We start from the raw sequence: 11,075 nt of genomic DNA on the forward strand, positions 1-11,075 counted from the left end.
AAAAATTTAAAAATGGAGTGTGATGAGAGTTGAGGAGTTATTGTTAATTTTTTTAGGCATGATAATGGTATTGTAGTTATGTTTTTAGAAAAAGAACGTGTATCTGATATGGTTTGGCTCTGTCCCCACCCAAATCTCATCTTGTATTATAATCCCCACATGTGGAGGGAGGGGTCTGGTGGGAGGTAATTGGATGGATGGGTTTCCCCCATGCTGTTGTCATGATACTGAGTGAGTTTTCATGAGAACTGGTTGTCTGTAAAGTGTCTGGTGCTTCCCCCTTCTCACTCTCTCTTCTGCTCCCATGTCAGATGTGCCTGGCTTCCCCTTTGGCTTCCGCCATGATTGTAAATTTCCTGAGGCCTCCCAAGCCATACAGAACTATGAATCAATTATACCTCTTTTCTTTATAAATTACTCAGTCTCAAGTATGTCTTTATGGCGTGTGAAAACAGACTAATAAAGAAAACAGTCTTTTAGAGAAACATGCTGAATTGTTTATAAATGACATTATACCTGGGATTGGTTTCAAATTAATTAGGGGGCAATGGCAATTTCCCACAAGTTGTTAATTGTTCAAGCTGGGTGCTACGTGCCTGAGGGATCATTATACCATTCTATGTATGTTTATACACATTTGACCTTTTCCATAATAAAAATTAAAGGAAAAAATCTGGCCATCTGCGTTTCTTTTCCTTTTTCTTAGCTGTCTTTGCTCTCATTTTTGTGTCTTCATCTGCAAATTAAAACACATTATAATTTTTTAAAAGTTACCTCTAAAACCTCAATACTTTTGAGTAAATAAATATGCTTTTGCTGTTTCTCATTTGTTGTTATAGAGAAATTTATTCATTCAAACATTTATTACTATTTGTCAAGAACTGTGCTAGGCACTGGGGATATATATATTATTAAAGTCACATTAGGTATTATATGATATAAGAAATTAACGTTAATTTTTTCATAAGTTAATGGTATTATGGTTAAGTAGGAAAATATCATTTTAAAGAGATACACAGAAATATTTTGTAGCGAAATGTGATGACATTTGTAATTTACTTTGAATACCTTAGTGAAAAATCCATATTTGAAGCAAACATGTCAAAATGCTAACAAATGTTAAACCTGAGTACTAAGGTATATAGTATTAATTATACTATTCCCTTTACTTTTCTGAACATTTGAAGATTTCCATGATAAAAAGGGAAAGAAAACTATGTGTGTGTTGGAGTGGGGAAGGAGAATGCTTTCTAGGAGCTCAGTCTAATGGAGGAGACAAATAGGTAAAGAGATTGATACAATCCAGAGTGACATAAGGAAGCTTGAGGTGCTCTGGACACACAGAGGAGTCTCAAAATCAGAACTGATTTGAGGAGGGGGGTTGAGGAATGGTTGACCAAGAAAGGTGGCTCTGAGAGTAGTTATTTGATTACAAAATCCATTGTTGCAATGAGTAAGCCAAGCTTGTTGGAAGAAGAGACTGGTATTGTAGGCAGAGGGCCTCTCTACCAAGCAATAGAGTCAAGAGAAAGAACATAGAATACTGAGGAGACAGAAAGCAGTTCTAGCCTGGGCAACACAGCATGACCTCATCTCTACAATTTTTTTTTTTTTAATAGCTGGGCATGGTTGCGCGTGCCTGTGGTCACAGCTACTCGGAAGGCTGAGGCAGGAGAATCACTGGAACCCTGGAGGTGGAGGTTGCAGTGAGCAGAGATCGAGCCACTGCCCTTCAGCCTGGGTGACAGAGGGAGGCCCTGAAAAAAAAAAAGAAAAGAAAGAAAAGGAAAAAGAAAGAAAGAAGAAGGCAGGCAGGCAGGCAGGCACGAAAGAAAAGAAAAGAAAAGAGAAGAGAAGAAAGAAAGAAGGAAAGAAAGAAAGGAAGAAAGAAAAAAAGTTTTCAGGCCACAGAGTATGGTGCAACAAAAAGTGACAGGGTATATGTGATTAGAGAAGGATCAGTCAGGGTCTGAACTTTACCCTGAGGGCTATGGAGAACTACTGAAGGATTTTGAGTATGGCACTGACATGCTTAGATGTGTGCTTTAAGAAAGTTTGGTTTTCCAGTGGCAAGGAAGTAAAGTGACATTGGGGACCAGGAAACTGGGGCAATATCAGAGGAAGCAGAGCCTTTGTGGAATATGCCAACCAAGAGGAAGCACCCTCTGGTCAATCATTAGCCAGGAGAGGGCATAAAAAAGGTGGCTTTTTGTGATGCACTACCCCAGATGGGGTGCCTTCCATAAATTGGCAGCCAGTCTAAAGGGAGTGCCTTTTTGAAAACTGTACAGCAGTGCCCACTGGGCATGAGAATTACACAAATGAGCCCTTCCACTGGGCTGATGCAGCCCTGTAAGGCTTACTTTGGTACAGCCCAATCCCCTGACTTGGTCTGGTGCCATGTGCTTTGTACAACTATGCACAACCAATCTGGAGTCAGATTGCTTAGGTTTGAATCCCAACTGTGTGACCTTGGGGACAGTACTTATAATCTGCTCTGTCTCCATTTCCTCATCTATAAGATGTACCCAACAGTTATTTATGGATTAGATGGTAATAATAAATATAAAGCACTTATGGGGAATGCCTGGCACAAGGTTAGCAAGCGTTCAAAAACTCTTCAGTATTATTAGTGTTTTCAGGAACCTTCTTCTAAAATAAGTTTTAAGAAATAAAACTAGTTTTGAAGCAAGGCTTGCAGAATGCTGTTGGCTTTCTTACCACTGGAGTCTGTTTCAGAATCAGAGTCACTGTCGCTATCTTCAGAATACTTCTTGTGTTTTCTTTTCGATAAATTTTTCTTTCTTCCTTTCTTGGACCTTTCACTTGAATGACTAGACTACTATTTTTCTACAAAAAATATAAATAAAAAAGTAACTTCTAAAAAAGTATTTCTGATTATCAATTTTATTGCATTTGAAATACTGAAAAGGAATAGATGATAGGCAATTTGAATAAAAGTAAAGTCTAATGTTTAACTATTTATAAACTTTTTTTTAACTTCTCAAGAAAGGTCTGTATCTTAAAAATACTTTCTGATGTAGAAACTGAAGTAGTGCATTTCTTTGGCTCTTCATTCTTTACTTCAATATGTTAAGCAGAGCTGAATTTAAAGAAAATGGTTATAAGAATTAGAAAAGTGATGAAATATGGACCATAGAGTATAAAAACACAGACTTAAAACTTTTCAGCAACAACGACAATTGTCCAAGAACCATTAAAAACAAGCATTGGACTGCTTTCATAAGAATACAGTTCATGTCTGTAATCCCGGCACTTTGGGAAGCCAAGGTGGGAGGATCACTTGAGCCCCAGAGTTCAAGACCAGCCTAGGAAAAATAGCAAGACCCCATCTATACAAAAAATTTAAAACATTAGCCAGGTATGGTGGTGCTTTCTTGTAGTCCCAGTTACTCAGGAGGCTGAGGTGGGAGGATCACTTGAGCCTGGGATGTCAAGGCTGCAGTGAGCCATGATCATGCCATTGCACTCCAGCCTGGGTGACAGAGCAAGACTGCCTAAAAATAAAATAAAATAAAAAATAAATAAATACAGTTCAAGGGTCTGCCACCTTCATAATAATAAAATAACTTACATTTGCACAATGCTTTACAGATTACAAAGCACTACTCAAACTGAAAGCAGCATGGAGGATTTATATTTTCAGAAGAAATCACAGGCTAAAAATAGAGAAAACAGAATCAGAAGGAAAGATGAAAGAAACTGTATATAAAAAGTCTGAAGAAGATATCATAATTTTATTCTAAGCATGTAAAAAACAAATGGTAGAGCAGCAACTGTTCTGTCTCCTCAGAGCAAGAAGATCCTAAGAAGCTACAATCTAAAGAGATTTGGGGGACACATGTTCTCAGGAACTGAGGCTATGTCACGGTAAAAAATTGTGTGTGTGTGTGTGTGTGTGTATATATATATATTTGTTTTGTTACAGAGAATTCTTTAAATAAGTATTATTAAAGTTTTACAGTAGGCTTGGCGTGGTGGCTCATACTTATAATCTCAGCACTTTGGGAGGCCAAAGCACAAGAACAGCTTGAGCCCAGGAATTCAAGACCAGCCTGGGCAACATAGTGAGACCCTTCTGCACAAAAAATTTAAAAATTAGCTGGGTGTAGTGGTGTGCACCTGTAGTCCCAGCCACTCGAGAGGCTGGGGCAGGAGGATCACTTGAGCTGGGAAGGTCAAGGCTGCAGTGAGCCATGATCGTGCCACTGCACTCTAGCCTGGGTGACAGAGTGAGACCCCGCATCAGAAAGAAAGAGAAAGAAAGCAAATAAATCAATAAATAAAGTTCTACAATACTTTAGAAAGGGACTTTCTATATTATATAATATTTCCCTTTGAAGATCACATCTGCAATAATTTAGGTATTGCCTAGAAAATTATTTTTAGGGTTCCTTCTGACTCTAATTCTATGAGTTCAGGTCCTTTAAGCATTTACCAAGGGTATCTATAAGAATACACTTCAGATAATAATGTTTTATCACCTTGTCACAAATTACAGGTTTACCTGTGAAACACATTGCCTCAACTCAACCTAAACACAGAAATAGAGGAGAGGGAAGAAGAAACTTATGAGCAACACCAAAGAGAAAAGAAATAAGCAAAAAAAAAAAAAAGTACTAATATTTCACATAGTATTGGATACAGGAAAATTAACTAAACCGAACTACACTGGCATCTGCATTTTTAAAAAATCGCTGTGTAATACTATTGTCTGGAATGCAATCTGCTCCTGGGTTGAAGAAAAAAATCAAAATATAAATGTATTATCTGTTTTAACACTGAACTCCTCTATTAATAGGAAATTAGCACCCCATGAATACAATTTAAAGAAAACAATTAGCATGCTAAAATCCACTAGCAACATGTTTTAATTCTTAGGTATGTTAGACTCCCTTTAGTTCCTTTTTAAAAAAGAGTACCTTACCTATCTGTTCTTTGGAGGACACTAATTTTTTATTGTATTATAATGTTTGTCATTTATTGTTTTAATTTTTGCTGTTACTCATAAGCTGAAAAAAATAAACTAAGAGAGGTTCAATTTCCTCAAAGTTTAGCTGCTTACGTCTATAAAAATCCTTATAAAATAAATATGTTTGATTTCATTGTTTGAATAAATATTTTTTACTTCTTTATTCAGGGAAAAGGTATTATAAGTATACAGAGTTAGTCTCAGAGGGTTTCCCATTTCAAGAGCAGGTAATCAAAAAGTAAACATACGTCTAACAGTTCTTGGAATATGAGTATAGGGACCAAGGATGCCTGCCAGACTATAAAGACACACAGTCTTTGTGGTGTGAGGCACAAAATTAAGGCCCAATATTGTGTACTACCTTGACAATTGGGGAAACCAGGAGGGCTCCTAATGGCCTTACTGCGAATTCTCTTCTCCATTCTGCTCCTGCAAATAAGGTCCCCTAGCCAAATGACCCTCCTTCTCAAAGAGACCAGACACAGTTCCAGCTTATCTCTGGGTAGCAGATTTTAGTACATTGTCAGCTTGTGGAATTATTCAAACAAGCCAATCATATCCTTCCAAGGGGAAGCAGGTATTACCTCAATTTCTTGATACCACAAAGTCTACCTCCCACAGCCCCTGATTATTCACTGTCTTACCAACAGCAACCTCGGTGTGGCCCTTCGTGGCATGCTGTGTTCTCTCCCATTCCAGCTGTGAACATATGTGATTAATAAACTGCTGTTGATCTCATCTGTCCTGTGTTCAGCTACTCCATAACACAAAGGGTGGGAATCCTTCCCTCATCAACATGGTGAATAGCAGACGATTATAACAGTCCCTGCTGCTACCTGGTTTTATCTGTGCCTTAAGATAAATTATTTATCTTCTATGTGCACAAATGCAAATTTTACCCAAGTTGTTCTTATATCTTTTGGTTAGGATTCTAAAATAAGAAGTTTTTTGATTGACACAAACTGGGAGGACCTTTCCATCCCAAAGGCAGGAGCGCTCCTCAGAGGACAGGTGCAGTAGTTTCACTCACCTCTCCCACATGGGCAAAAAAATGTGTATCTGTAACCTAACTCAGGACTGTTTTTACTTCCTCTGCTCCCAGGCATGAAACTCTAATAACCAACACCTGTGAAATGCTTATTACGTTCAAGGCACTACATCATTACAATAACCCTAAAAACGTCAGTACTATTTGTATCCCCCTTTTACAGGTGAAAAAAAAATGAAGCTTGGAGAGGTTACCAAGGTCACATAAGTATTAAGTAGCAAAGCAAGGCTTCAAACTCAGAAAGTCTCAATCCAGAGGCTGTCCTTCTCATCACTATGCTTTATTACATCCCACTAGTGGAAGAAAAAGACTCATCAAGACATCTCCCACCTGTTGGAATTTCAACCTACCCCTCAATACCTGTAATGTTTTTAAATTTCTCATTTTTTAACCGTAGTGCATGTAAGGCACTCAGTATAGTACCTGACACATTCAATAAACATTTGATATGAGTACTTACACAGCAATAATTATAATTATTTTCCTTCTCAAACCATCTACTTCCCACTCCAATATTCACTCTCATTAGAGGAAAACTCATCTCACTCTCCTCTCATTCTTCAAGGTCAAGATTGAGACCACTTAAGACCTTCCTGAAGGTAGCCACATCTGCAGTTTAGCACATCACTTTGCCTACATTCATCCAGTTATCTTGTCTCAGAGGAAGGTATTTCTCCTTTCCAATTTAAACCCTTAATCTCAACCCTTTCCAACTCCCTACAAGGAATTTCCACTTAGTTAGCCTGTTAGGATCTCAAACCGACCATTCACTCAACACACAACACTTTCAGTAGATTGAGCCCCTATTAAGTGCCAGGCACTGCAAATTCTGTAATGAATAAAATAGGGGTCCTCCTTTCCACGAGCTCAGTCTAGTGGAGAATAAAAATATGTTCACGAACGATAACACAAAACAAATAAATGCTATACGTAGGTCTGTGACCCTTAGCCGTGTCTGCTCCGAGATCAGAGGCGAAAGAGGGTGGAGGGAGACCGGGGCACCCTACAAAGGGGCCCAAGGATGAGTGAGAATGTGAGAGAGGAGAAGGGCGAACAAGGAGCTGCCGTGGATAGATTGCAGAAAAGGATGAAAATGGGCGCGGTGAAGGTAGAAGGAGCGAAATGCAAATGGTCAGAAGCGGGCTGAAAGATGAAGCGGACTCGCTGAAGGCAAGCGGGCTCCTTAGAGCGAAGGTGCAGCCATGATCTCACTCACCTCTGCCACGGATTCACCTCCCTCTCCTCGTCCCGTAGGAGCGTGAGTAGTTGCCGCAATAGGCGCACGAGCAGGCAGAAGCGAAAGTGATGGTCCACGGCGCAGTCAGCCGCTCTTGAGAATGCGACCACAAGTGGGAGCGGCAGGGCTGGTTTCGGGAGCCTTGGCTGAGCCCATTCCATTCCCCAGTCAGAGAACAAGAGTTCCAGTGAGAGTTGCGCCCCAGCGGGGAACGGGCGGCTTTGCTGGGCTTGGGGCTCTTGGACAAACTGCAACACATTCCCCCGCCCGGAGCCCGAGGCCTCCCTCTCGGCACTGCAGAACCGGACACTGGAGCTACTGCAGCCTCGAAAACGGGACATTCTCAGGAGCCTCAGCAGTATCCGTTGCCTTTGCTCCAAAAACCCAGCCCGCGCAACCGCTGGGAGCAAAGGAAACCATGGGAACTACTGCGAGTACGTTGGCAAAACATTTCCCCAGGTCTGTGTGGCCTCCGGCCAAGGTGAAGAGGTGTGTGTCTTGGTGTAAATAAACCGCCACTGCAACCGATTTCGCTCATCCTTTGGTTCCGCATTGAGGCTCGCCAGGGTCTAAGTCCGCACAGAGACCACGTCTTCCTTAGGCTTCTACTTGAAATAACTGAAGGGTAGGACGACAGTCCACTGGAGACATTTCACAGAATGGCCATATCAACAACATAGACAATTCTGTTCGTGTACGGGTGCTTTCCGTGAATGTGTGTATTACATGTTCTATAATATTGGGCGCACTCTGTCGTGTGTGTGTGTATAAAATATGTACATTTGGTTATGTGTGTATATATGTACATATATAATAAATAGGACTGGCTCAAACAGATTCACATATTTTTTCGGAGTCTATTTGAATTAAAAGAAAAATCTGAGATGGGAAGAAAAGGGACAAAGTATTCAAAGTATTTCGTACACAACTGAAAGTGTTTATTTCAGTGTTGTCAGATTTATTAATAGCAAAAAGAAATATACAGTAGGCCACTTATCTTTGAATTTCAAATAAAGAATAATGTTTTAGTATAAGTATGTTCCATACAATAATACAGTAGAAAGTGACTACTTTCTATTAAAGATGAGGTGATAGCCACGGTTGTACTTCTTCCTCTCCTACTACTTCTAAAATTTGTTTCTTATATTCTTTTTTTGTTTGCTTGTTTTGTTTTGTTTTGAGATGGAGTCTCACTCTGTCACCCAGGCTGGAATGCAATGGCGCGATCTCAGCTCACTGCAACCTCCACCTCCTGGGTTCAAGTGATTCTCCTGCCTCAGCCTCCCAAGTAGCTGGGATTATAGGTGCCCGCCACCACACTCGGCTAATTTGTGTATTTTTAGTAGAGACGGGGTTTCGTCACGTTGGCCAGGCTGGTCTCGAATTCCTGACCTCAAGTGATCCTCCCACCTCGGCCTCCCAAAGTGCTGGGATTACAGGCATGAGCCACCGCGCCCGGCGTTGTTCCTTATATTCTAAGGCTTTTCGCTTGCTGTTTGAGAAAGGGAAGTGGGAGCAGCCCCTGATATCCACAAACTGACCTCGCACTCACAATTAGGCATGTTCTTCTCTTGTTGAACATAAACTCACAGAACACCAACCCAAGACAAGATCACTGGGAGCCTGATCAAGTGAGACAAAACAAGACCACTTCATAAGCTTGTCTAAGCACAGACAAAAACAAGCTCACTGTGACACCCAGAAAACACCAAACACCCCTTCTTGGCCAAGATAGGTCACTGCTACTTTGCCAGTTAATGTACAGCTTTATCCTCCCTCTAGTCTGCCCTCCCTATAAATAAGATTTATTGAAATGTGCAATCATACAATTGCCCCTGCTTTCTGATGTATCTGAGACGGAACTCCTGATTCCTAGACCTTCCCCCAAATTGTCCAAATCCTATAATAGGTTCATTCTAACAACTTCTTATTGAAACACATCATAGTTACCTATAGTGTGTGTTGTCCCTCCCTGGAGTAAGAGTAATAAACTCAATCTGTCAACTATGGGTATGTTTCTGGTAGTCTTTGGTTGAAGGGCATTGACACATTCCACTGCCTAAAATGTTCTTCCCCAGATATTTATATGGCCCTTTCCCTTAGTTCATTCCATTCTTTGGCCATACATCATCTTTTCAGAGAGGCTGTGCTTGACCACACAATTTACAATAACACCCTCATCATTCTCTATCCCTTTGCTCTATTTTTCTTCATAGCACTTACAACTTTCTGTTATTGTATTATATATTTATATTATATATATACAAATGTTGATTGTATGTCTCTTCCATTATAATGTAAGCTCCATGAAGACCAATATCTCAACTTGATGATAATTATATCCACAGTGCCTACAACACTGCCTACAACACTGCCTGGCACAGAGTAAATACTAAATGATATATGTTTAATATGTATTGAAAAAATGAATGAAGTTTACAGTGTCGGGCTTTATAAGTTTCATTGTCACATAGTCATAATCAATCTGTTGTTTGGACTTAGTCTTCCACTTAAATAGATTGGCTTACTGCAAAATCTCCATTCTTAATTCTTTATTTGGACTCATTTCTTATTTGATTTGACTTCATATATTGCCAAGTAATTTTCACAAATGACTCATAGGTAGTATATTCCCTCAATTTTGTTCAAGTTTGGAATAAGCTGTCTGTTGCTTTTTTTGGTAGACTGTATTATTGTTAGCAATTATCGACGACTCCTTTTCCAGTAGGAGAGTTATATATCCCTATCCAATTGACTTTGGAAAGTTTTAAGAAAAAAGGGCAATAGGCAGTATTAGACAGGTCACTTAAAGAGAGATTTGTTGGGATTAAGCAGAAAAGGGGATAGTGGTGAGAAAGCAACATATATTTGGCACTTATTGGGTTCCAGACACTCATTCGTTCAGCATTAAGCAACCATCTCTATCTACAATTTGTTGGGCCAAGGGATGCTTCACAAATAAGTTAGTACTTGAGTTGGGTTTTTATGGAAAACCAGGCACTTGCCAGGAACTAACCAGACAACAGGTTAAGCGAGGTGTGGCTATGAAGGGAATGACTATTCCAAGCTCAGGGCTCCAGGCTCAGACTTGAAGGCAGTAAATTGTATGGCATATTCTGGAAACCGTGAGCAGTTTGACACTATGCATAGTTGATTCATTTAATCCTCAAAGTGACTCTGTGGGAAGGTATTATTATCCCTATTTTACAGATGAAGAATCAGGCATAAGATCAAAGAGCTAGGAAGTGGCAGTATCAGAATTCCAACCCACTCACATCTTCTGCTTAAGACTTTGTTTCTTCCACTCTACCTTACTAGGGTTTCTGCAGATCCCATGGAGTGACCTTACCAAATCTGTAACCATAAGCATAACATATAGGAAGTGCTCTAAGACTGAACGAGTGTCACTTTATCTTTCGTCATCAATTAATATATATTAAGCACCCACGAGATTGTTGGCATTTTAACACAGGAGAGGACAGTTACCGCCCTCATGGAATTCACAATCAAGGTCAAAAGGCAAGCAAACACTGACAATACGGCTATAAAACCTAACTCATTCCATTTTCAGCCAATAAAACCTTTCTAGAATGTGAAACAATTGATACCTCCAAATCCATTTGATATAGGTTGTTTTCTGACCTCAGGTGATCCTCCCACCTCAGCCTCCCAAAGTGAGTTGTTGTTGTTTGAAATAGAGTTCAAACTACTGGGTTGTTTGAAGTAGGGTTAAGCCCTCCAGATTAAAAACAAAAGTAAAAGTGAAATGACTAGTTGAGAAACAGAAAATTAATTAA

The 11,075-nt window shown here is 39.8% G+C and overlaps 1 protein-coding gene across 5 annotated transcripts in view; it reads right to left on the reverse strand.

Moving 5' to 3' along the window:
* LOC100973914 (putative uncharacterized protein CXorf42) overlaps positions 1–8,106 on the reverse strand; it is a 179,881-nt gene extending 171,775 nt beyond the window's left edge. For 3 of the 5 annotated variants that reach the window (XM_055106741.1, XM_034950401.2, XM_034950399.3), the window contains exon 1: positions 7,258–8,106. In XM_055106741.1, coding sequence (XP_054962716.1) covers positions 7,258–7,619 — 362 coding nt within the window. In that variant the 5' untranslated portion in view covers positions 7,620–8,106. Of the gene's footprint in view, positions 1–1,047; positions 2,851–2,889; positions 3,519–7,257 lie in introns of those variants that run through there. The other 2 variants (XM_055106742.1, XM_055106740.2) reach the window with 2 other exon arrangements.
* Positions 8,107–11,075: the final 2,969 nt, after the last annotated feature.

This window comes from Pan paniscus, chromosome X (genome assembly GCF_029289425.2).
Source record: "Pan paniscus chromosome X, NHGRI_mPanPan1-v2.0_pri, whole genome shotgun sequence".
Taxonomy (NCBI): domain Eukaryota; kingdom Metazoa; phylum Chordata; class Mammalia; order Primates; family Hominidae; genus Pan; species Pan paniscus.